Source organism: Myotis myotis, unplaced genomic scaffold (assembly GCF_014108235.1).
Source record: "Myotis myotis isolate mMyoMyo1 unplaced genomic scaffold, mMyoMyo1.p scaffold_m19_p_8, whole genome shotgun sequence".
Taxonomy (NCBI): domain Eukaryota; kingdom Metazoa; phylum Chordata; class Mammalia; order Chiroptera; family Vespertilionidae; genus Myotis; species Myotis myotis.
Window position 1 is genome coordinate 10,440,902 of NW_023416390.1, and position 26,968 is coordinate 10,467,869.

The 26,968-nt window shown below is 36.3% G+C and overlaps 1 protein-coding gene and 1 pseudogene across 3 annotated transcripts in view; both read left to right on the top strand.

Moving 5' to 3' along the window:
• Positions 1-26,968, top strand: part of BMPR2 (bone morphogenetic protein receptor type 2) — a 124,603-nt gene that overhangs the window by 57,735 nt on the left and 39,900 nt on the right. For 2 of the 3 annotated variants that reach the window (XM_036320690.1, XM_036320688.1), the window contains exons 2-4: positions 9,708-9,878; positions 11,067-11,237; positions 26,326-26,436. In XM_036320690.1, the coding sequence (XP_036176583.1) occupies positions 9,708-9,878; positions 11,067-11,237; positions 26,326-26,436 (453 nt within the window). Of the gene's footprint in view, positions 1-588; positions 626-9,707; positions 9,879-11,066; positions 11,238-26,325; positions 26,437-26,968 lie in introns of those variants that run through there. The other variant, XM_036320689.1, reaches the window with a different exon arrangement.
• On the top strand, positions 3,958-7,932 carry LOC118662109 (annotated as a pseudogene).

The following is a 26,968-nucleotide window of genomic DNA, read 5'->3' on the forward strand; positions in this document are numbered from 1 at the left end:
ATATACACAAATGTTTATAGCAGTTTTATTTCTAATAGCCCCAAACTGGAAACTACCCAAATGACCTTCAAAGGGTGAAAAGTTAAACAGATTGTGGTACAACCAAACCATGAATATTACTCCATGAAAATTAATGAACTATTCATACATGCAACAACTTGGATGAACCTCCAGGAAATTTTTCTTGGTGAAAAAAGCCAATCTCAAATAGATATGTATTGAATGATTTCATTTTTGTAACAATCATGCAATAACGTAATTATCCAGTTGGAGAACAAATTGGTGGTTGCTCTTGGTTAGGAATGGGATGAAGAGATGGTGACTATAAAGTTTTAACATAAGGGAGTCGTGATAATACAGTTAAGTATTTTGATTGTAATAATGTGTGACAGAATTGCATATATTTACAGATATTCACATATACAGATGAGTGCTTGTATAATGTGAAATCTGGATAAGCTCAATGGATTGTGCTAATGTCATTTTCATGATTTTGATACTGTACAGTTACTGTGTCAGATGTTCACACTGAGGAGAGATGCATTGGACTTTTGTCAGTATCTATTTCATTTAAACTACCTATGAATTTGTAGATATTTCAAAATGAAAAAAATTGGATGTGAAAGTAAGTAATTCAAGGACACCTTTGATTTTGATATATATATAAAATACATGACTATATTTTCATGAAAATTCAAGTAATGTAAGCTTACTTGGTAAAAAGGGGAAAGAGCAAATAGTTAACATTTTCAGAATAAGCATTTTTTTCTTCTCTCATAAAAGGAAATAAGTATTTTTCATTATTTGCATAATATGTATTACAGATTTATGTCTGTACTGACAGTTAACGGATACAGACATGATCAAATTATGCTATACCTTTACACACTACTTTCTTGGTAGTGTTGTAGCATGCAGTGGGAAATTCAAGATAGCTGAGTATTCTAGATTATGTTGCATCTGTTCATGGGAATTAAATGCTGCATATGATTAGCAAATACTGATTCAGTAAGCATATGTAAACAAAAAATGATTACTTTATTCTCAGTAATTTGGCTAGATATGAGAGGGAAAATAATATTGCCTCTACATTCATACTACATTTACTGTTTCATTTATTGTGGTATGGTAGAAGGATGAGATGATTATTGCTTAGATTTTGGTAACATTTGAATGGGAATGTGCTATTGAGTACAATATATGTAGATATGAAAACTGTCTGCTCGTAACACTGTTGGAGATTAGTACTATACAAAATGAGTTAAATAAACCTATCTTGCTCTTGGAACAAATGAAGTCAGCCTCTGGCTTGGTTGGGGAGGCATACAGGTTAACAGATAAAATATAATGCTGAAACATATATGAGTTAAGTTTTGGGAATGCAGCACATCATTTAATAGTCTATAGACTTCACTGAAGAGCAGGGAAAATGGCATTTGGATAGTGGGAACATTATAGTAGGTCAGGAAAGGCCTTGGCATATTATGTGGTGGGAACTGAGCATAAAGAAGTGAGATGAATGGCAAAAGGTAGGATACCCATTAAGACTGTAGGCACAGGGACAAAGACCCACAGTATTTGTGGCGGGCCATGAAAATATTTTAATTTCTTTTAAAATCAGAAGGAAAAATGGACTTCTAGGTTAAAGAAAATGTTTTAGTATATAATACTACTACATTCTCTTTATTTATTTATTTTTTTAATTAAATCTTTATTGTTCAGATTATTACAATTGTTTCTCTTCCCCCCACCCCCCGGCTCTCCTCCACCCAGTTCCCACCCCACCCTCTGCCCTTACCCCTCCCACTGTCCTCATCCATAGGTGTACGATTTTTGTCATTTTTGTCCAGTCTCTTCCTGCACCCCCACACCCCTTTCCCCCCAAGAATTGTCAGTCCACTCCCTTTTCATGCCCCTGGTTCTATTATATTCACCAGTTTACTCTGTTCATCAGACCCTTTATTCACTTGATTTTTGATTCACTTGTTGATAGGTATGTATTTGCTGTTCATAATTTTTATCTTTACGTTTTTCTTCTTCCTCTTCTTAAAGAATACCTTTCAGCGTTTCATATAATGCTGGTTTGGTGGTGATGAACTCCTTTAGCTTTTTCTTATCTGTGAAGCTCTTTATCTGACCTTCAATTCTGAATGATAGCTTTGCTGGATAAAGTAATCTTGGTTGTAGGTTCTTGCTATTCATCACTTTGAATATTTCTTGCCACTCCCTTCTGGCCTGCATAGTTTCTGTTGAGAAATCAGCTGACAGTCGTATGGGTACTCCCTTGTAGGTAACTGACTTTTTTCCTCTTGCTGCTTTTAAGATTCTCTCTTTGTCTTTTGCTCTTGGCATTTTAATTATGATGTATTTTGGTGTGGTCCTCTTTGGATTCCTTTTGTTTGGGGTTCTCTGCGCTTCCTGGACTTGTAAGTCTATTTCTTTCACCAGGTAGGGGAAGTTTTCTGTCATTATTTCTTCAGATAGGTTTTCAATATCTTGCCCTCTCTCTTCTTCTGGCACCCCTATAATTCGGATATTGGTACGCTTGAAGTTGTCCCAGAGGCTCCTTACACTATCTTCATATTTTTGGATTCTTATTTCTTTTTTCTTTTCTGGTTGGGTATTTTTTGTTTCTTCGTATTTCAAATCTTTGACTTGATTCTTGGGATCCTCTTGTCTGCTGTTGGATCGCTGTATATTATTCTTTATTTCAGTCAGTGTATGCTTAATTTCTAGTTGGTCTTTTTTCATATCCTCCAGGGTCTCACTAAATTTATCGGTGGTTTCCAGAAAATTCTTGAAAAACCTTATAACCATGGTTTTGAACTCTATATCCAGTCGTTTGCTTTCCTCCATTTCTGTCATTTGTGACCTGTTTCTTTGTCTCCACATTTTTTATGCTTCCCTGTGTTGGTAGAGTGGCTTTGTGTGCTAGGTGTCCTATAGGGCCCAGTGGCTCAGCCTCCCCAATTACCTGAGGTGGACACTCTTGGTGCACCCCTTTGTGGGCTATGTGCACAGTCTTGTTGTAGTTAAGCCTTGATTGTTGTAGGTATCACTGGGAGAATTGACCTACAGGCCAGTTGTCCTTGAGAATCAGCTGTGTCTGCAGTGGGAGAACTTCTGTGCTGAAGACACCCTTCTGGGGCAAGACTTGCTTCAGTGGGGCTTTGGTGCTCACTGAGTCTGCCCCCTGAGAGTGTCCCTTATGGATCTGAGGAGTTGTAATCTGGATGGTCCCACTCTGACCACTGGGTACACTGGCTCTTGGATTTAAGGAGGTGCTAATTTAGCCTCTGCCTGAAGCTACTCAGCAGGAACTACGAAGAGATCTGCAGATTCCCCTTCCTTTTTGGGGGTTTGGAGGTGCCCAGATGAGGCCCAGCTGTGAAGCAGTGAAAGCCGCTGTGGGGCCTTGGGCCTTCTCTTGGAAGCTCTGGGTCTTTCTGGCCCAGCTGCAGTTTGTTAGGTAATTTTCAGATTGCAAAGGGCCAGGGCATTCATATGCAAAAGCCTCTGCCACAGCCTGGGTGGGGCGGGGTCTCAGGGAATCAACAGGGCGGAGCAAGCAGCTATGGCCGATCCTCAGCCCTGCCCTAAGGGGCCCTGCGTTTCAGTGTCCCGGTAATTGCTGCAAGCACCTCTGAGGGAAAGCCGCCCTCAAGTTTCGAGTTCTGCCCACTGCCAGACAGTTTAGTTTCTCCCTGTATGAGTCCTGGGTCCCCAGAGACTTCCGGGAACTGGAGTTCAGAGCAGTCAGGAGCTTGTGACTCCCTCCCGATTCAAACAGACAGCGGCGTCCTCAGGTGCCAGCCCCTTTCCGCACGCTCTCTTGAGCCTCCGTACCTCTGCACTTTACTTCCGCACCTCCTCTGAGTCTCAGTGTGCCTTTCTCTTTCCTTCTAGTTGTAGAATTTCCACTCAGCCAGCCTTCCTGTAGTTCTGGATTATGTCCGTTTTGTCTTTTAGTTGTATTTTTTAAGTTGTTGTGGGAGGCAGCAATTTCCGGTGTTTACCTATGCCACCATCTTGGTTTCTCTTCTAATACATTCTCTTTATACCAATGCATTTATAAAATATAATTTTTTTTTATAAAATATAATTTTTAAAAAATATAATTTTCAATAGTTTTTATGGAGAAAGGGACTTATGGAAACAGAAATTCCCAGGCCTCTAAAGTGATCAAGTAGCTCTGTTGGATATCCTCCTATATAATAAAGAGCTAATATGTAATTAGACTGAACAGCAGACGACTGTCCAGACGACACTGGGGCTGCGAGGCAGCCGGGGTTGTGAGGGCTGAGCCCCTTTCATGAATTTCATGCATTGGGCCTCTAGTATATCATAAAGGACCTTATGTGCACACATAGTGTTTGGATTTTATTCTAGGAGCATCAGGGAGCTAAGAGATTTTTAGCATGATCAGATCAGCTCTGTCTTTTATGATGATGCCTCTATCAGCAGTTTGGATGAGATTCTTTTTAGTTTAATGTAGTTATGTTAATCAAAATTGTTTTAGTGCTTATTATAACCAAATACCACCTGTTTAAAATGAGAATAATTAAAAAATAAATCCATCTCTAATCCGTATACCTGGTTAAGGATGTCCCTTAAAAGAGCTAATCGACCATACTTGACTGAATAAAGTTTGTCTAGCTGTTAACAAATTTAGAACACTGACTTGTAAATGATTAGGTCTCTGTATGTGATCTGTGACAATATAATGCTAGGCTATACTGTTTCTTGTACTCTTTATTTCATCCCTACTTTTCCTACATTATTTATGAAGAATTCAAAACTTTGTACAGAGATATTGCTAAGACTCATTCCACAAAGAGCATTTAAAAAGCTACAAACAACACTGTTTTACAAAATAATCTTTCTTTGTTTTGACCAGGGCAGTTTAGTTAGAATTCTTGCTAGAATACCTTTATATTGTATAAGAATTTGCTGAATCATAATTTGGAAAGTTACTCTTAAAATATCACATTATAATTGACCTGTACTAATGTCACTATCATAAAATAATTCCTGAAAAGTAGGCTCATGTTATTTTAAGAAAAAAAATTATTTAGTGAAAACTGAGGGATATTAAAGATATAATTTAGTCCCTTCCAATTGTATCTCTATTGCTTTGATAATCAATTCAGCTTAGTTGGGGGCGGAGCAGGGGAGAGGGAAACACAGGGGAGATTGGATTTGCTTATTTTTGAATTTTTTTATAAGGAGGAATTTTAGGTTTCGATCATCAAATTATTTAATAAGTAGAGGTCCGATGCACAAAATTCGTGCAAGGGCTCGGCCTTGACTGCTGCCACGGCAGCCAGTCCTCTACCTTGGTCCCTGCCCACCGCAGCGGCTGCCTCGGCCCTCGCAGCCAGGCTTTGTCCGGAAGGTTGTCTGGAAGGATGTCCGAAAGAACGTCTGGTCTAATTAGTATATTATGCTTTTATTATTATAGATGTCACTAAAAAGTTTTGATGTATTCAGGCCTTTAGCTACTTTTCAGTTGTAAAGGAGATCCAGGAAAAGCAAAAATTTTCATTTTTGTATCTATTCTTTCACAAGGATATACATTTTCTTTTTCTTTTTAAATTAAATGAGGCACTTATTTATGTATGATCTTTATACTTCCAAGTACAGTTAGATTCATTAACTCAGTAGTCAACGCAAAGTTCTAGTCAAAATGGATAGCAGAAAAAGAGAAGGGAAAAAAGGATATTTTGGTTGTGGAAAACAAGAGATATTGAGTTCAGAAATTTATTCTGTCCTTTCTAACAATCAAGACAAAAAGGGAAAACGAGTGGGTTTATAGCTTCACTATCTGGTATTAGGTAAGAAGCATTTAACTTAAGAAATGGAGTGGGGAGTAGTACCTTCCCACCTGGATGACCGTATTTCCCGTGCTGCACCACGGCCTCCACTTTCTCTTCCTGTCCCTGGGCGTCCGGTCACTGGGGGTCTGCGGGCTACGGTGCAGAGATGGCCAAGTCCAAGAACCACACCACACACAAGCAATCCTGAAAATGGCACAGAAACGGCATCAAGAAACCCCACCACAAAGATATGAATCTCGGGGAGGGTGGGAGGGCAGGAGGGGGGTGGGTGAGAGATCAACCAAAGAACTTCTATGCATGCATATAAGCATAACCAATGGACATAAGACACGGGGGTAGGGGAGGCCAGAGGATTGTCAAGGGCGGGGGGAAGAAAAAGGAGACATATGTAATACTTTTTGTAATACTTTAAGCAATAAAAAAAAAGAAAGAAAAAAAAAAGATACGAATCTCTTAAGGGAGTAGACCCCAAGTTCCTAAGGAACATGGCGCTTTGCCAAGAAGCACAATAAGAAGGGCCTGAAGAAGATGCAAGCCAACAAGGCCATGAGCGCATGCGCTGAGGCCATCAGGCCTGGTCAAGCCCAAGGAGGTCAGGCCCAATATCCCAAAGGGGAGCAGCTGCGAGCTCAGTTGACTTGCCTACATCGCTCACCCCAAACTTGGGAAACGTGCTTGTGCCCGCATTGCCATGGGGCTCAGGCTCTGCCGGCCAAAGGCCAAGGCCGAAACCAAGCCTCAGGCTGTGGGTGCAGCTGCAGCTCAGGCTCCCAAAGGCTCCCAGGCCCCCACGAAGGCTGCACAGTAGAAGCCTCTGACTGCCAGTGTGAGGACAGAAGGACTGGTGGGACCCCTGGGCTGCTGACTGCATGGAGCTGGTGTCCTCCTGTGCTATTTGTACCAATAAACCTGAGGCAGGATCTGTCTGTCAAAAAAGAAAAGAAATGGAGTAGGACAGGGAAAAGAAGTTATGCCTCATAGGCATGTTTTTTCACATTACAGAGTTTATGTTTGTAGTTTGAATCTTTTAAGTATGAATTTGTGTTATATGTACTTCGTATGTAGAAATATTTTTAATTTTTATAATTTGGTAAAGTTTACAAATTAGGGGATAATCTAAGGAAATACTGGTATTTAATGTATAAGATAATCTAAAATATAATTAAGATTGTCATTAAAGGAATTTGAATATGTGAGTACATTTGGTTAAAAATATGGTAGAATCATAATTAGGTTAATACCTTAGAGTTATTTTTTACTATATTTTCTGGACATTTAGTTGATATTAATAAATATCTTCTAGAAGATTGCCTGAAGTGGTTTTAAATTGTTGAAATCAAGTCACATTTATTTTTCAGTAATTATCATCTGATTACTAAATTTAATAATTATTGTCTGTGTCCAAAAAGACCATTATAAGTACTTGAGAACTCTGTATTACCTACTTGTGAATACCCTAGTGGTGTAGCTCAGCACTTTGAAGGTGCTTTCTGTTGTGATATGACAGGGCTAGGAGTCTAAATTGGCTTGGGCACACAGTTGTTGGCTCTTTCATTCCTTCTCCAGAGTTTGGTCCTTGGTTTTGTGGGTTCAGAAACATTTTAATGAATCATCTCCAGTGCTAAGGTGCTAGTGAATTAAGCCACACTAAATAAGATACACCCAAAATTAAGAAATAAATCAGAAGCCCATGAGGAATATATTGGCCAAGTGTAATAGTTCTGGCTAGTTAAACACATTAGGAAAGTCTACTTTAAGAAACCAAATAAAGATCAGCTGTTGCTTTTGAAAACCTTTTACTTCTTTGGTATTCTCAGTAATGTTGGTAAATATTTGTTAGCTGATGAATTATGTGGCAAATGTTCTCTTGAAATTAGTTAAATTAGATTATGTTTATGGAAAAAGATTGATTGGTATTAAAACTAAATTGGGTTGTCGCTTCAGAATAAGGGATTATTGAGCATTTCTTCTTCTGGCTATCATACTGCTATTTTTAATAACAAAGTCATTTTCTTTTGATCACTAGTAGCCATAGCTTTTTAAAAATATATATATATTTATTGATTTCAGAGAGGAAGGGAGAGAGAGAGAGAGAGAGAGAGAGGAGAGAGAGAGATGGAAACATCAATGATGAGAGAATCATTGATGGGCTGCCTCCTGCATGCCCCCTACTGGGGATCTAGGCTGCAATCCGGGCATGTGCCCTTGACCAGAATCGAACCCGGGACCCTTCCAGTCCACAGGCCAACACTATACTGGTATCTACTGAGCCAAACCGGCTTGGGCAGTAGCCATAGTTTTTAAAAACAAATATATTAAGATATAATTTATATAACATGAAATTCACTCATTTTAGGTGAACAATGACTTTTTATAAATTTATTTCTTTAGTTATTTTTAAATACGTTTTTTTGTTGATTTTGGGGGAGGAAGGGAGAGGAAGAGATAGATAGAAACCTGGGGATTGAGTCTGCAACAGGGCATGTGCTCTGACTGGGAATCAAACTGACCTCTTGGTTCATAGGTCAATGCTCAACCACTGAGCCATGCCAGCCAGGCACTTTTTGTAAATTTATAGAGTTGTGCAACCATTACTACAGTCTAATTTTAGAACATTTTCATCTCCCCCAAAGGAAATCATATATCCATTTGTAGTCACTCTTCTCATCCTTAGTTTTCCATGGCTAATGATGCATATTTAGCTTCCCGTAGCTGACTGTAAAATATGAGAAAAGTGAATACTATAGAATTTCCCAAAATTATTTAGCCTTCTTGGCTGGTTCATTTGTTTGTTTTAGAGGTTTGATAATTCAGAGCATGGACATTTTTTGTTGCTGTTAATTCTCACTGGAGAATAATTTTTCCATTGATTTTTTTTTTTTTTAAGAGAGTATAAGGCGGGGTGGGGAAGAAAGGAGAGAGAGATAGAGAGGAGAAACGGGAGGGGAACATCGATTTGAGATACCTCTATTGGTTGCCTGCAGCATGTACCCCGACCAGGGTGGGATGTGCCTTTGACCAGGAATCGAACCCGAGATCCTCTGATGCACAGTCCACACAGAGCCACACTAGCCAGTGCTAGAGCATGGACATTTTTTAAAAAATATATTTTATTGATTTTTTTACAGAGAGGAAGGGAGAGAGATAGAGAGTTAGAAACATCGATGAGAGAGAAACATCGATCAGCTGCCTCCTGCACATCTCCTACTGGGGATGTGCCCGCAACCCAGGTACATGCCCTTGACCGGAATCGAACTTAGGACCTTTTAGTCTGCAGGCCGACGCTCTATCCACTGAGCCAAACCGGTTTCGGCGAGCATGGACATTTTTTAAAAAAATATTTTTATTGATTTCAGAGAGGAAGGAAGAGTGGGAGAGAGAGAGAGAGAAACATCAATGATGAGAGAGAATCATTGATTGGCCACCTACTACTGCACACCCCCTACTGGGGATCGAACCTGCAACCCAGGCATGTGCCCTTGACTGGAATCGAACCCGGGACACCTCAGTCCGCAGGCCGATGCTCTATCCACTGAGCCAAACCAGCTAGGGCCATGGACATTTTTGGATATTTATTTATTCAGATACCAAAATTATTTAATAGGAGAAAGTGGTAATAATTTGTGTAAGAGTGGAGTTGCTTTTGGGAAATGAATTTTCAAGTTTGCTTCTTGTTTGGAGGTTACAAATTAATTAATGGAAAGAGAGAAGTAATTGAATAAATATGAAACTACAAATTTATTCGACCCTTGTTAGGAATTTAGTAGGAAACTTTACAATGCCTTTTAAAAAGACTTAAGATTTTACATAATAATGTTTTGCAAATTTTACCATAAAATTAATGTCATTCTTTTATTTTTTTTAATTTAGCTTCTCAGAATCAAGAACGTCTATGTGCATTTAAAGATCCATATCAACAAGACCTTGGGATAGGCGAGAGTCGAATCTCTCATGAAAATGGAACCATATTATGCTCAAAAGGTAGCACCTGCTATGGACTCTGGGAGAAGTCAAAAGGGGACATCAATCTCGTAAAACAAGGCAAGTTCTACTTTTCTTACCTGAAATAACTTTGTGTTTCATAAAATTGAAGTTTATCTGAAAAGCATGGAGGTAGGTTAAAACCCTCTCCTGGAAAACAGTAATTTAGAAGTATATATCCATGTATATATATTCACTCACAAAGCCCAAATTTATAAATGGAATTGATTTTTAGGTGATTTAAATAATATCTTTCTTATTATAATAGCCTTATTTTATGAAATTTAGAAAATACAGAAAACTAAGAAAAACAAACACGTACAATTTCATACTCCTAAGAATTTTTTAAATTCTACTAATTTATTCTATTAGGTGTGTTTTCTGTGTCCCTCTATGTTTATATGTGTGTGTACTTTTTGTTACCCAAAGTTAGGATAAACTATAAATAATTTCACACCAATTATTTATATTTTTTAAAAAATTTTTATTGATTGATTTGGGAGAGTTATATCATGAATGTTTCCCCAAGACCGTGAGTGTGTGTGTGTGTGTGTGTGTGTGTGTGTGTGTGTGTGTATGTGTATATATAAAGCATTTTTAACCTCTGCACAATATTTCATTGTATACACATATGGCAGTTTACTTACACATTACTCTGTTGATCATTATGTTGTTTTCTGGTTTTCACTATAATACATACTACTTCAGTGAACATCTTTGAACATAAATCTTTGATCTTATCTAATTATTTCTTTGGAATAGATACCTCAAAGTAGAATTATTAGATTTTAAAACATGAATATTTTAAAGGCTGTTTAGAAAAATTGCCATCTGGTTTTCCAGAAATGCTATATACATTTACATTCCCTCCAATAGTGTGTGAGAGTGTTATTGATTCCTTGTTACAGTAGTATATTATTACTTTTTAAACTTAGATCAATTTAATGTAGACAAAAATGAAATCTACTGTTGCTTTAATAATTCTTATATTAATGATGCAGTTAAACATTTTGTTGTTGGCTCCCCCGCCCCATGAAATGCCTATTTAAACTTTGCCATTTTCCTGTTATTTAAAAAAATTGTCTCCTATTGATTTGCAAAAGTATTTTATAACTGATGAGTACTCACTCTAACATTGATTGCAATTATTTCAGTTATTTCTTAGTTTGTTGTTTTCATTTAATTTTGTTTATCGTATTGACCCTTAACATTATAAGGGTCAATGTTTACATTTATATTAATTTGTAGGATGTTGGTCTCACCTTGGAGATCCTGAAGAGTGTCACCATGAGGAATGCATTGTAACTACCACCCCTCCCTCAATTCAGAATGGAACATATCGTTTCTGCTGCTGTAGCACAGACTTGTGTAATGTCAACTTTACCGAGAATTTTCCACCTCCAGATACAACACCACTAAGTAAGTAACTAAAGTAACTTATTTTTCCTTGTAATTCCTTTCTCTAGAAATTTGCAAAATTAAAAAATATATACAAACAGCCATGGCTGGTTTGGTTCAGTGGATTGAGCAATTGGCCTGTGGACTGAATCCCAGGTTCGATTCCAGTCAAGGGCACAAACCTCAGTTGCAGGCTCCTCCCTGGCCCGGGGCCCTGGTCAGGGCATGTGTAGGAGACAACCAGTCTATGTGTTTCTCTCACATTGTGTTTTTCTCTATCTTTCCCTCTCTTTTCCACTCTCTCTAAAAATCAATGGGAAAATATCCTTAGGTGAGGATATATATATATCATTCAGGTTTGGCAGGAGTGAGAGGGAGAGTTCCAGCATCATGAGACTATATTTAGGTACACCTGAAATCCAAAAGCAGTGCACCAGGATTTCCAAGGTTTTGGTATATTACCAAGTGAGTCAACATATAGTACATTCCAGCCCCTGAGGAGGAGAGTTTGGCAATATTAAGAAAACTGCATGTGTGCTTACTCTTTCATCCAGTACCCCCATTTGTTAAGAATTTGAAGAGACACCTCCAATAGTATGAAAATATATATGCATAGTGTCATCCATTGCAGTATTATTTGTAACTGCATAATGGAAATTTTCCAAATGTCTAAGAATAGCAGATTACTTGAAATACATTACGGTACATACCTGTAATGGAGTACTAACTATGCAGCTGTAAGAAAAAAAATTAGTAAGATCTTTATGAACTGATATGGAGTGATTTCTAGAGATAATGTTAGATGAATAAAAAGCATATACAGTATGCTGTCTTTCATGAAGGTCAGAAAGCTTATCTTTACAAAAAGAAGCAAAGAAAGGATAAGCCAGAAAATAATGAAGTTTATTACTTACAAGGGATAGAGGGGGTGGAGTGGAAAGGATACAGGAAGTAGTGAAGTTCTCTGAGTATAGCCTTTTATATGTAGTTTTGACTTTTGGAATCATGTTACTAATACATATATATATATATATGCAAAAAATTAAATTAAATCAATAAGGAAGGGAAGGGGGGAACCCCCAAACTAAAATAAAACTGAAACAAATGAGCCCAATTGTATCATAATCACACTTAAGGAAAAAGGAAAGAACTAATATACGGATTTTTGCAAAGATAATTTTGGCTATATATATTCTTTTGGGTGAGATGGGATATAAGAGATGGCGGAAGAACTGCAAACAAATACTGAACTCTTTTTAGGTTTGTTTTCAGTAATGTGGACAAAGCAATTCTAAAACAATTGTGGATGTATTATATTATAGGATTAAGAAAATGACTAGCCCTAGCTGATTTGGCTCAGTGGGTAGTGTCAGCCTGGGGACTGAAGGGTCCTGGGTTCGATTCCAGTCAAGGGCACATGCGCAGGTTGTGGGCTCCATCCCCAGTAGGGGGGCGTGCAGGAGACAGCCAATCAATGATTCTCTCTCGTCAGTGATGTTTCTCTCTCTCTCTCTCTCTCTCTCTCTCCCTCTCTCCCCCTCCCTCCCTTCCTCTCTGAAATCAATAAAAAAAATATATATAAAATGACTATATGTGTTGATGTTCTTGGAGCCAGTGTTCTTACTGAAGAAGAGGAACACAGTTATATATGGGGAAGACGAGAATATTATGAGAATAGATTTTAATTCAAGGTGTCAGTATGGATTTATGACTTTTAAAAATATGTATATGTATCTATTATATGCATGTATATGTGGTCATGTATATATGTATATGTGTACATATATATTTGTGTATATATTTAAATACGTGTGTATGTAATATATGCATATATATATTCACATATATTTCTTAGTTCAATTTGTTGAAAAGGACAAAAAGCAAAAGCACCCTAGTAGCAATGAACATACATGAAACCCTAATTTAGTTTCTAATACAACTAACTCTCCACTCAAAGAAACTTGGACTTCTTGGAAAAGTGGCTTATTTTAGGACAAGAGTAGGATAGATGCTAGATCAGTCTGAAACAGCTTCTAACATTAGAAAGTAAGGAAAGAAATGCCCCCAAATAGGATGGAGACTTGTCACAAGGACACAGGAGCCAGCTTGAAGGAACTCCCACTGGCCAAATTAGAGATAATTTGAGTGCTAAAACAGTACAGTAATAAATTGTAAGCTATTGGAAGGAAAACAAATTAATGAGTCTATGCTGGTAGTAGAGAAGGGAAAAGAGAGAGCACTTGCTTATAGTAGAATGCTAAGTGCCAATGGATAGATGGAGGAGGGCAGCAGTTGGAAAATTATTATTCTGCAAATATCATTGTAAGGACTGGATTAGGCAGGAATCATCAAAAGATCCAAATTTATGGGCAGGAGGATATTTGCATTGTTCTAAAGTATTTCCCACATATTAACAGAAAAAATTTAGTAATTATAAAGTGAGGAAATTGGACAACAGCATGATGAGGTAGTTAAGATTAACACAATTAATACAGGGCAGATGAACATCCGTGATATCCAGAGCAAGCCACAGTGTCGCTCATATAGTACTGTTTTTTAGCCAAGAATACATACCCTGAATCTAATCATGAGGGAATATTAGACATATATTTGTATATATAAAATTAAATTACAATTTCCAGAATTGTAATTTCTGTATCTAACAAAAATAATAAAGTTCCTCATACATTATCAAATAGCTTTTGGTAAAAACAGTTCACATTTCCATCAGTGGTATACAAGAGTGCATATTTCATTTATTTTTATCAGCACTAGTATTATGAAAATAAAACTTTGCTGTGATCATTTTGAAAAATGATTTGCTTTGTTTTTATTAGTGAGGTTCATATATTTTTTGTTTTCTATTTTAAGTTTGCTTATATTTATTGCCCATTTGTACTGTTATTTTTCAAGAATGAAGCTAACTAGCTTTGAAATAAATGATTTAAAATAGTCTGAAATCTAGTCATTTCATCCCTTCCTTGCCTGTTTCTGTTGATACTGATAGTTTCTGTTGATAGGGATAACAGGAGCTACATTTTAAATAATAATTTAATATGTTCTCCCATTCAGTGGGTTGTCTTTCATTTTGTTGATAATTTCCTTCGTTGTGCAAAAACTCTTTAGAGAACATATTCACCAGTGATACATCTGATAAGGGGTTAGTATCCAAAATTTATAAAGTACTTACAAAACTCAACACCAAAACCAAACAATCCAATTTTAAAAATGGACAAAAGACCCGAATACACACTTCTCCAAAGAGGATATACAGATGGCCAATAGACATAAGAAAAGATGCTCACGTTACTAATCATCAGAGAAATGCAAATTAAAACCACAATGAGATACCACCTCACACCTATCAGAATGGCTATCATCAGTAAATTAACAAACAAGTGTTGGTTAGGATATAGAGAAAAGGGAACCCTTGTGCACAATAATTTTTAAAACATGCAACACCTAACTGTTTATTCAGGGACACTGATCTCTTTTCCCTTGATGGTCAAATAAAAAAAATGACAATAGCCAACACAACAATAGCTGTCCAGTGTGAATGAATCAAAATTATACCTATGTTTTTTGCCAAGTTGGCAAAAATATGTCTTTTCTGGGGAGCTGCGGAATTTTAGTTATTAGTTTATGTGTGCCATGAGATGGAAAAGGCTGAAAACTACTGCTCTAGGGAACAACAGAGGATACCTAATGTTCTCTGTTAATCTTCTTATGTCTCTACATTGTTTTCAGATGAACAGTTTACTTGCTGACTTCACGCCATTCATTGCATTAGTGGAATTATATTTTTCTCATTAAGTATACATTTACACAATATCCACCATCACATTTACTTGCCTTCTCACCGCTAGAACTTGCACATCCAGTAGGGTCAGACCCAGTAGCAATGGAGGAATGTATGGATGGCTGAGGGATGGCCCTCAGAAAAATGTTGTTTTGTGTGTTTCTTTCCCACACACAGTTGCAGGTGAAGATCATGAGATACGTAAGTAATATAAACCAAAGCATATGGTAGCAGTGGATCTTCTTTTCTTTTTTAGCAGTGGATCTTTAAGAATATGAGGAGGAATTGTCAGGGAAAACCTGACAGACTAACCACATGACCATAAGTGAATGTATTTTGTTGAGCCACAGAATTTCACATTAAAATCATTCAAGGATTACTTTGATGTAGAATTAGGGGATTGAAGCAAGATTACTCCACTTCTGTCCAGTTCTAAATTTTTTTTTTAATTACAGATTTTGTGTAGTCTTAAGAACTACCTTACATAGTTTTTTTGGAGGTAATTAGGGCACAAATAAATGAAATCTCCTTAGACTATTTATTCTGGCTGTTGTTTCCTAAAAAATTTAACAAAATGGGAAGTCTGATGCTTTTTGTTGAGACATGAATGAAATGTCTGTTTAAACATAATTAAATAATTAATTATTAAAGTTGGAAAAAGGTATGTGAGCATTGTTATGTACCATAAAAATTAAGGTTCTATTTGAGCCATAAATCACCAATGACTTCTGGCAACTAGCTCTCTGTTCTCAAAAAAAGCTTTTTCCTCCAATCTCAGCATCTGAAGTAGACTATACATGTTGTTTTCCTCCATTTAGAAGAATTATTACCCTTTAAAATAAAAAGGGAAATAATGGAAAAAGAACTTCTGATATTTAGAAATAGATGCCAGTTGTTTTGCCAATCTGAGGTTCAGGTCTGAGGTTTCCATCAGAGTCCTTATAGCATGTGTTCAGCCAGAAACCACATTATCAGATAATTCTCCCAAGACAAAACTGACTATAAGTGAGGAGATTTATGGATTGATAACTCATATTCTAGGTCTTAATACCTCCATTATTATTTTTTCAAAGATTTCCTCTTATACCAGCAACTTTAAAAAATACTTGCTAGTAGTTCTGTGCCTATTTAGAATATAGTTAGAAGTAGACCTGAATCTACATATAATTTTGGAATTAAAGGAGATTAGGTACTTTTCTTCTTTTGAGATCTTATTTTCTGAGGCCTTTATTTTTTCTTAGAAAACCATTCCTCTTTGTATCCAGTATGACTTGGTAACCTTTTCAGGCACTGTTCTTCCTTTCCCCATCAACAAATGCTGTTCTTAGTTCTCTTTCCCCTTGGCCTTAAGATACTGGTGTTAGATATTTATTTAATGGGTCTTGCTTCATAAAATACAAGTAAATGTAAGATTCTTAGGAAATATTATTCCAGATGGGATAAATCTAGTAGTGAAATTGTAACTCACTTTATCAGGATTATAATTATTAGACAGAATGAGCAGGCTTTTTAAAGTGAACATAAAGGGAATTCAGGCATTTAATATATAGTGAAATCAATACTAAGTAACATTTTGAGCACTCAGTGTGTGCTTATAGTCTTCTTCTATATGCCTTAAACCTTTCTACTTAACCCTTACAGAAGCATATGAGATGGTTACTCTTATGTGCTTACTTTATGTTGAGAACACTAAGGCACAAATACATAATTTACCAAGTCATACAGCTAGTAAGTGGTAGAGCCAAAATTAAAATCTAGATGTTTTGCTTCCAGAGTATGTTATTAGCCATTACTTTCTATTTGTTTAGCCATTACTCTGTATACGCAGCTGTTATATAACCACTTAAACAGGGGACCTGTTTATATTTGTTTGTTAATTCATTTGGGAGGGGGAGAAAAAGGATATTTTGAAAATACTTGATTACATTTCCTAAAATTCAAGGACCACTTTATGATTTTTTCACATTACAAAGGTTTTCTATATTTACATTACACATTATTTAATATTTTTGTTTGATCATCTCATTAAAAAGTATATATTTTAAAGGGAAACATCATCATACTGTAATGTAAAGCCAATATCATAAATAGAGGGTAACTTTATAAAGTATTTATTTAAAAATTAGTAAGATGAAAACAAAACCCTCGTATTAACTAGCCAGATATTGTTGCTTGCCAAATTGTATGATACTTAAAGCTCCCTTTCTCTGTTAAAAGGGAGAATAGCAAATGTTTGAAAGTTATAGAGATCCACTGTTACCAGGTTGAGATTTTCTACCTCAGTAAGTGGACAAAAGAGAGAAAACTTTTACTGATACATGTCCACATACTACCTAAAACCAGAAATCTGACACTTTAGGAAAGTGAACTGTTCCCTGCCAGTGTGGATCAGTGGTAGAGTGTGGACCTGTGAACCAGGAGGTCACGGTTCAATTCCCAGTCAGGGCACATGTCTGGGTTGCAGGCTTGATCCCAAATAAGGGGTGTGTAAGAGGCAGCCCATTGATGATTCTCTCTCATTATTGATGTTTCTATCTCTCTTTTCCTCTTCCTTCCTTTCTCTGAAATCAATAAAAACTTTTTTTTTTTTTTTAAAAAGGAAAGTGGGCCCTGGCTGGCTTGGCTCAGTGGATGGAGCGTCGGCCTGCGGACTGAAGGGTCCCAGGTTCGATTCCAGTCAGGGACATGTACTTGGTTGCGGGCACATCCCCAGTGGGGGGTGTGCAGGAGGCAGTTGATCGATGTTTCTCTCTCATCGATGTTTCTATCCCTCTCCCTTCCTCTCTGTGAAAAATCAATAAAATGTATTTTTTTAAAAATAAAAAATAAAAAAATAAATAAAAAAGGAAAGTGAGCTATATTATTCAAAGTCTCTTCCAACCACGAGAGACTTTGCAGTACCTACTCTGTTTAAAAAGAAAGTCAGCCTTTAGTTTAAATAAATGAATTTATATCTACAGTATTCTTTTACTTGCTTAACTCATCCTAATGTGTTTGTAACTTTCCAGAGTAGAAAGAAGTGTATAATATTGCAAGATTTGGACACTTACTTTGTAACAATTCTTGATAAGATTTCTGGAGTTGGTATAATTAACCTCCCTAACTATAAAGTAAACAAAATAACCAAGTTAGAAAAGCTGGCAGAAAATTTGTCTTTTATAAAAGACAAACTAAATAAACCCAGTTCATTGCATTTAGTGTTAAAGGTTTTTGGATGACCGTAGTATAAGAATATACTTGTATTTTAAAAGAAAATTATTCATTAAGTTGATGAGGAAAGATTGAATTGCATCTAGAACTGGGTTTAAGAAATCACATTCTCATTTACGCTGTGCCGTTAAGATTAGAAATTCCAATCCCAGTGTCTGGCAGCAGATGTCTTCATCTCACGCCGAGCTGGAAAGAAAGCCTACGAGAAGCTGATGTTGGCAGAGCCTCAGATAGGCTTGTAGCTATTGTGAATATAGAATAATTGTTCAGTTTTTACTGCTTCTGTGATTGCTTTAAACTGATTGAATAGATAGGAAATGGCTAAGTATAGCTAAAAAAAGACTTTGCTTAGTACTTTATGAAGCATTTTAGCAAGAGGCAAAATGAAATGTTTCTTTTTATACTTGTTAAAAATATTAGAGGAGAATGTACAAGAGAAATAAAGAAGAGTATGTATCCTTTGAAGATATTCTTTAATGCAGTAGTAGCAAGATTCTATTTACACGTGTTATGTAGTGTTGGTCAGACAGCTTTCATTCTGAAGTTTTGTTAGCTCTGCGCTATTGAATATCAATTCCGCCCCATACCTACCTGCTTTGCTCCTATTTTCTCAAAAAAGAGAGTGGAAAGGAGAAAGGAAGAGTGAGAGAGAGAAAAAAACATCAGTGTGAGAGAGAGACATTGGTTGCTTCCCAGACTTGCCGGGGATAGAACCTGCAACCTAGGTACGTGTCCTTGACTGGGAATCGAACCCTCGACCCATCGGTGTATGGGCTGACACTCTATCCACTGAGTCACATCGATTAGGGCAGTAATTTTTCTTTTTTGTTAGGTCAGTGTTTTTAGTTGATGATTTTTGAAAGTGTTGGATCTATCAAAGTATTGGAGCTATTGAACAATCACTCATTTAAAAAGATTAATGTGGTTTGTGTTGCAATTTGATGTAAAATATTTTTTTAACTTGAATTGCTTTTATCTCACCTTTACCTCACAAAGATTGTAACTGAGGTTTTTTGTTTGAAAACCATGAAAAAGTTGGACTGAAAATAAAACTTCCTGGAATTGCTTCATTGCTTTTAAGCAGGACACGTGGGTGCCTTTAGGACAGGTTTTCAGACAGGAATATATACAGGGACAAAGAAGGGAACATAAAATAGTTAAGTTAAAAAGAGAGAGCTTAGGTTAAAGAAGAGCTAATGGGATGGGAAAAAGCAGTGCCTATGTTGGAGAATGATACAGTCCCAGCAACAATAATTCTAAACTCCGTTTGTCTCACCACTGCCCTAGATTTTCTCTCACTTTAACTCTCTACTCTTGCTACATACGGAGTGGGATTTGTAGGAACTGAGGATTTATTTATGGACAGCCTGGGTTAGAATCATCAATGGTGATCTGATGAAAACACTATCCCTTTTACTGTCCTTTCATGGAACACCAGATGTGTATGTTTAGAAGGTCCCTTTTAAAGAATTGTCAGATGAGGGCAGGGGATAACAGAACAACCTGGGAACTATGGAAGAGATGAATTTCAAGGATTCCAATGGTTTCAGATAAAGATTTCCTCTGCTATCTGAAAGTATAGTGTTCCTATGAAATATTTTGTAGGCCCAACTGGTGTAAAGCAAAGAAGCAATTACCTTAGGACACATCTTGTTGCTAACAGATGCACAAAATAAATCAAGGTAAAGCACAGATGTTCACAGACATGGTTCAGAGCTAGGGCAGTTGATGCTGAGCTGCTGAGTGTAGCTCCCGAGGAAGCAGGTTGGAGCGCCACTCCCCGCTCAGGCCTGCGCTGCCTCTGTAACGGCTCACTGCACAGCAAACGCGGGGCTCTATGTTCACTTACTGCCTTTTTCATAAGAGTGAAAATCCTCTTCAGATTTCTTTTGGCTAATGAAAACAGGTATTAATGTAAACATTTTGTAAAGGTAGAGTGGCATAAAGCAAGCTTTAAAAAAGCTTTTATTTCTGCTCAGTCCCTATCCAAGAGTGCATCTTTTATTAACTCTGGCTTTCTTGGCTCCTAGCTACTGCCTCTGTTGCCCCAAAATTAGAAACAGCAAGAGGATGTGCAGTCTTTTCATTTGTCTGCTTTGTTTAATATTTTTCTCTTGCCAACAAAATTGGATACTTTAAAAGTACTGAATAGAACAAACTAAATATATTCATTTATGGAATGTTTCTATGATGCTTAATAGGGATTAGCTGTAGTGATTATTTAATTAGCATTATAAATTCCAGATTCATTACAAGGAAAAATAACTGCATTTGTTACATAGAAAAGAAACCCTGATTGAATTTTATATGCACACAGCAGCATGATTAACTCTTCAAAGCATTATTAAACAAAAAGCAAGGCACAGAAATTCCATTTACATAGAATTCAGAAATAGGCAAACTTAAGCACACAGAGAATGTAATATTATTAAGAAAAGTGAGAAAAAATGATTAGCACAAGTCCGGATAGTGGCTATCTCTGGGGAGGAGGAAAGCTGTTATGACCAAGAAGGAGCAGGTAGGTGGGAAGGTGGTTTTGGAGATTATGGATGTTCTATTTCTTGGCCCAGCTGGTAGCTATGTGAGTGTTTATTTACTTCATAATAATTTATTAAACTGTACATTTGTATTATAAACACTTTTATGTGTATAGCTTATGTTTTATAATTTAAAAATGCTTTGAAAGAAGGAACAATATGGGAAAAACTAGAAAACTAATTTTTTTCTACATGTAGTCATGCTTTCCTTATCAAAGTGAGTACAAGTTGTTATCATAATTTAAAGAACATCAAATGGGGGAGGGGGTTATCTGTACAGTGCCAAACATATTTTTTGGTCTAGTCAGCAAATAACTAGAAAATGTAATTTCCATTTTTTATAGTCAAATTATTTCATGATCATTTTCTGAGAATAATGGCTTTTTGTATGATACTTTTTAAGTATCATTTTTATATAGACCAGTTAGGAAATTTGACTAGGGATCTCTGAATGATTAAATTCTTTGGTTTGATTTTGTATTCTGAGGATTTTTATTTGATTTTAATAACAAATAGCGCAGTGATTAGATTTCTATTTTTCCTAATTATAATGGATTTTTTAAAAATGTAGCATAGGCTGCAGATTAATCTTTATCTTCTATTTTTTGTTTTTACTAAAAATTCTTTTATATATATATATTATTGATTTTTTTTACAGAGAGGAAGGGAGAGGGATAGAGAGAGTCAAAAACATCGATGAGAGAGAAACATTGATCAGCTGCCTCCTGCACACTCCCCACTGGGTATGTGCCTGCAACCGAGGTACATGCCCTTGACCGGAATCAAACCTGGGACCCTTGAGTCTGCAGGCCGACGCTCTATCTACTGAGCCAAACTGGTTAGGGCTTTATAAAAATTCTTAATCTATTTGCTTAAATGCTCTTTTTACACTTACTTAATGACTTTATTCTGATGAAATATAATTAACTTTGTTAGTTTTAATCTGTTCTTGAATAAAAGAAATACAATGCTGAAATTCAATCTCTTTTAATCACAAAACACCTATTTTAAAGAAATTAAAATTATAAACCTTACTAAGCTAGAAGTTAATAAGAAAGCTAGGCATTGAATGTCTTTCCTGTTGTCTTTTTAAACTTTTTGTTGTTGTTTAATTCAACTGTTTCTCTCTCCCTTAGTTTTACATTTTATAATTCAGCCATAAAATGTCTGGACTTAGCAGATTATGGACTGTTTTTGTTTATTGTTGTTATTTGTTTCTTACAAACAAAGTCTATTCATAATGATTGAGGCAAGTTAACTTTAAGTCTTAAGTAGTATTAAATACCAACTTGAAAAAAAAGAAATATGCTCCTATTAATTTGTTTTTAGGACATTAAACATAAACATTACTGTGATCATGATTGCTGTATATTTGCCATTCTAAACATAATAATTAAAATAAAATTGTTTATTTTTTATAGAAATATTTGTTCAAAACATTGAACTGTATAATATATCATTATCACAGAAACAATATTTGGCAATCTAAATTATTTTGCTAAGGAATTCATTTAATTGTAATCACATTAATTGTTTTGATTTTAATGTTTTCCCTCTGCTTTTATGAAAAGTACATTGCTTAAAAAATTAAAAACAAGAACAAATTCCTAATTTGCTTTTTCATGCAGAGTTGTAAAAGATTTAGGAGCCAAATAACCATCAGTTATTTAAGAATTCTTTTGTTGCTTGCTGCACATGCAACGATGTTGTTCTTTCTTTGACACAGACCCAGACAAAGGCTGAGTGTAGCAAGGAAGCAAACAGCACTGCCTCCAGTAGTGGCCCCTGGCTGGCTCCAGGGTTTGTAAACAGAAACATCCTAGGCTCCAATGAGGCAGACAGCAGTTCCCTGTCTGTTCTGCGTTCAGGAAGCGCTTGCTTGTATAATCGGAGCCATTGCACGCAGGCATACATAGCAGTGTTTACATTTGGCTGAGTATTTAACTGAGAGAGCTAATAGGGAGGAAGGAGAGGGTTTATTAGAGCTAGGGGAACAAAACAATTTCAGACATAGCATATATATAGCATATATGCAAAAAAAGAAAGAATTTTAAAAAGGAACAAAAAATAAAGAGTTTTCTGGTTAAAGGCCTCTTTTATTGCACACATATATGAATATACATTGAAATATTTTTTTCTGGCAGTTTTTCAGGGGTCTCATATTTTTAGACCATGTGACATATCCTGGAAAGTTTTCCATTTGAAATATTTAACCACTAGCATGTGTGTTTTTTTTTAAAAAATATGTTTAAAGATCTACTTAACACTTTTTCATCCTCCCTGTATATGAATTAATATTTCCTACTTCAGATTTTGGGTTAATGAATATTTTATGTAAAAGTTATGTTGCATTTTCTTTGTAAATTTGGGAATAAAAGTAAAGAGAATACTGAGGTTCAAGAAACATTAAAAGAGTTATACAGAATTTTGGGATTAGAAGGACCTTAAAGTCACCTAGCATAACCAACTTTAAAAAAATAGTTTAATAGGGGGGCAGGCAGTGGTGGGGAAGAAAAAAAAAAGTAGTTTAATATGTTTTAATAGTGAAGTTATAGGAACAGCATAGAAGAAAAACATTAAAGACATCTAGTTGCATGTAGGAAAACTCAGGAAAAGTATAGTGAATGGACAGAATCGATGTTATGATAAAAATGCTACTTAGTTGCTGTCATTAAGAAATTTAATTGTTTTTAAAAATCCAGTTGTTGTCATTCTCTAGAAACATTTATGGGAGTGGGGGGAAGGATGGGGGTGGAGGGTGGGTTCCAAGTGCAGCTGGAGGTCAAAATTTTCTCCTATGCTTCCGCTGTATGCTTTGTGGTTTTGGTCTGCTGTCTGGGCAAAGCAACTCAGTATCTTGTTAGAAACAGGATAGGTCCACTTTGAGATAGGTCTGTGGTTACACAGTTGACCTTCCATATTCCTAGATTTTACATCTGCAGATTCAACCAACCATCGATCAAAAACAGTATTTTCTGTCTGCTGTTCTTGGAACACTCACTAATTGGATCATGTTATTCTTTCTAGCTACAAATGTATTTTTCCACATGAAGGCGGCTATCGTATACTCTTAAATTTTCTCTTTTTGTATACCAGACACTTCCATTTTTCTCTACCCATCACATTTCAGTGTTCTCATACCTTCATGTCTTCTGGAAATACTCCAGTTTGTGGACTTCCATCCTAAAGGGTGTTTCTCTGGGCATGATCTGATTCATGGAAGGAACTAACACATAAAATGGTGTACCTGCTCATAATAGCCCTGTGATTTAGATATGTATGTTCCCTTTCTGCAAGTGAATAAACTTAGGCTCAGACAGGTGAAGAAATTTTCTGAAGGTCATACAATAAGTGGAAGAACTGAGTTTTCTTTGTTTGTGTTTAAGATAATTGATTTCAGAGAGGGAGGGTAAGGGAGAGAAAGATAGAAACATCAATGATGAGAGAGAATCATTGATAAGCTGCCTCCTGCACACCCCCCAACCTCCCACTGGGGATTGAGCCTGCAACCTGGGCATATGCCCTTGATCAGAATTGAACCCAGGACCCCTCAGTCCGCAGGCCAGCACTATCCACTAAGCCAAACCGGTGAGGGCGAAGAACTGAGTTTTAAGTCCAGTTCAGGTTTAACTACCAGCAAAGCCACACTCTCTTAATCATAATATTAATATTAGTAAACATAACTACTATTATTGCATAGATAATACATTCTCAACACTATACTGAGTACTCAGATTTCCATCTAAGCCACATAGAAGATTTGTGAGGTAGAGATTATTATTTTTACAAATGTGAGAATTGAATATCAGAAAAGTCAAATAACTTGCTAAAGGCCACTGAGAGAGTGGTGTAGAGTCAAGATTTAAACCCAAATGTGAGTCCAGCCGGAGTGGCTCAGTTGGTTGAGCATCTCCCCATGAGCCGAAGGTCACTGGTTTGATTCCTGAACAGGACCTATGCCCAGGTTGTGGGTTCAGTCCCCAGTAGGGGGTGCTCAGGAGGCAACCAATAAATGTTTCTCTCTCACGTTGATGTTTCTGTCTCTCTGTACCTCTCCCTTCCTCTCTCTAAAATCTTATTAGAAAAAGACACCAAATGTGATTCCAAGACTATTCTGTTAAATATACTCTTCTGTCTGTGCTGTTCCATGATGTAGTTAATCCATAGTAATAAAAGCATAATATGCTAATTAGACCAGACGTCCTTCTAGAAGACCTTTTGGACAAAGTCGGGGCTGCGAGGGAAGCCCGGGTCCTGGGTGCCAGAGGGAGGCTGGTGCTGGCAGCCGGGGGAAGGAAGGCCTACTCTTGCATGAATTTCGTGCATTGGGCCTCTAGTATTTAGGAATGTAACTAACAGGTATTTCAGTGTCCTAAATATATATATTCTTATAAAATAATCTGATGAAATATATACTTTTCAGTTATTAAAATTTATTAATTTTTTATTTCCTTTGATGCAAAAACATTGCAGATTCAACTATATAGTGATACAGTCTTTCTGTCACTATTTAACAAAATACTAAAAAAAACATAACTATATTTTTACATTAAAAATTTTTAAATTACATTTGACATTCACTATTATATTAGTTTTAGGTGTACAGCATAGTAGTTAGACATTTATATAACTTATGAAGTGATCCCCCAATAAGTCAACTACCTACATGACACCATACTTAGCTATTATAATATTATTAACTATATTTCTTATGCTATATTTTAAATCATTGTGACTATTTTGTAACTGCCAATTTTTACTTATTTCCTTTACCATATTTTTGTTTTGTTTTGTTAATCCTCACCTGAGGATGTTTTCCCAATGATTTTTTTTTTTAAATATACTTTATTAATTTTTTACAGAGAGGAAGAGAGATAGAGAGTTAGAAACATCGATGAGAGAGAAACACCGATCAGCTGCCTCCTGCACACCTCCCACTGGGGATGTGCCCACAACCAAGGTACATGCCCTTGACCGGAATCGAACCTGGGACCTCTCAGTCCACAGACCGACGCTCTATTCACTGAGCCAAACCGGTTTTGGCTCCCAATGATTTTTAGAGAGAGTGGAAGGGATGGGGAGAGACAGAGAGAGAGAAACATTGATGTGAGACATATCGATTGGTTGCTTTCCGCATGCCTTGACAAAGGCCCGGGATCCAGCCTGCAACCAAGGTACATGCCCTTGACTGGAATCAAACCCGGGTCCCTTCAGTCCATGGGCCCAATGCTCTCTCCACTGAGCCAAATTGGCTAGGGCTCCATCACTATTTTAATCATCCCTCTCAAACCCCTCTTCCATCTGGCAACCATCATTTTTTTCTCAGTATTTGAGTTTATTTCTGTTTTGTTTATTTCGTTTTTTAGATTCCACTTATAAATGAAATAACATGGTATTTGTCTTTGTCTGACTTATTTCCCTTAGCGTAATACCCTCTAGGTCCACCCACCTATCACAAATGGCAAGATTTCATTCTTTTTTTTTAATGACCAACGAATATTCTATTGTAAATATGTACATCTTCTTTAATGATAACTATATTTAAAAATTTTTTTTCTTTTAGGTCCACCTCATTCATTTAACCGAGATGAAACAATAATCATTGCTTTAGCATCAGTCTCTGTATTAGCTGTTTTGATAGTTGCCTTATGCTTCGGATACAGGATGCTGACAGGTAAAAATATAACTTCTTATTCTGTTGTTTATTAAACATGCCATTTAGTTGATACTTATTTTCTCCTTTTTAAAATCTTTATACTAAAAAACATTCTGTGGTACAGTAGCTCCCATTTTTCTCTCTTAACAATCCTTTTTCCTTTAGTGTTTATGAAAAGTTTCAAACATATACAAAATACTTATCACCCAATTTCAACAATTATCACATCTATACATCATCCATCTATAGCCCCACTCACTACACCTTTCTATGCCACTGGATTATTTTTAAAAAATCACATGCCATCTATGTATAAATACTTTAGTATTATTGCTGAAATAGAAGGACTTAAAATATATATAACCACAATACCGTTTCCAAAATTTAAAAAGTAACAGTAATTTCTCAGTATCATCAAATGTTCAGTTGTTTCTAATAAACTTTAGGTTCTATGAACTTTTAGGAAATCAGCACTCATTCATTTATTTGAATAAGTAATAAAACTACCTTTAATGTCTTGGCAGTATTTTTGAAGGTTTTAAACTAGGTC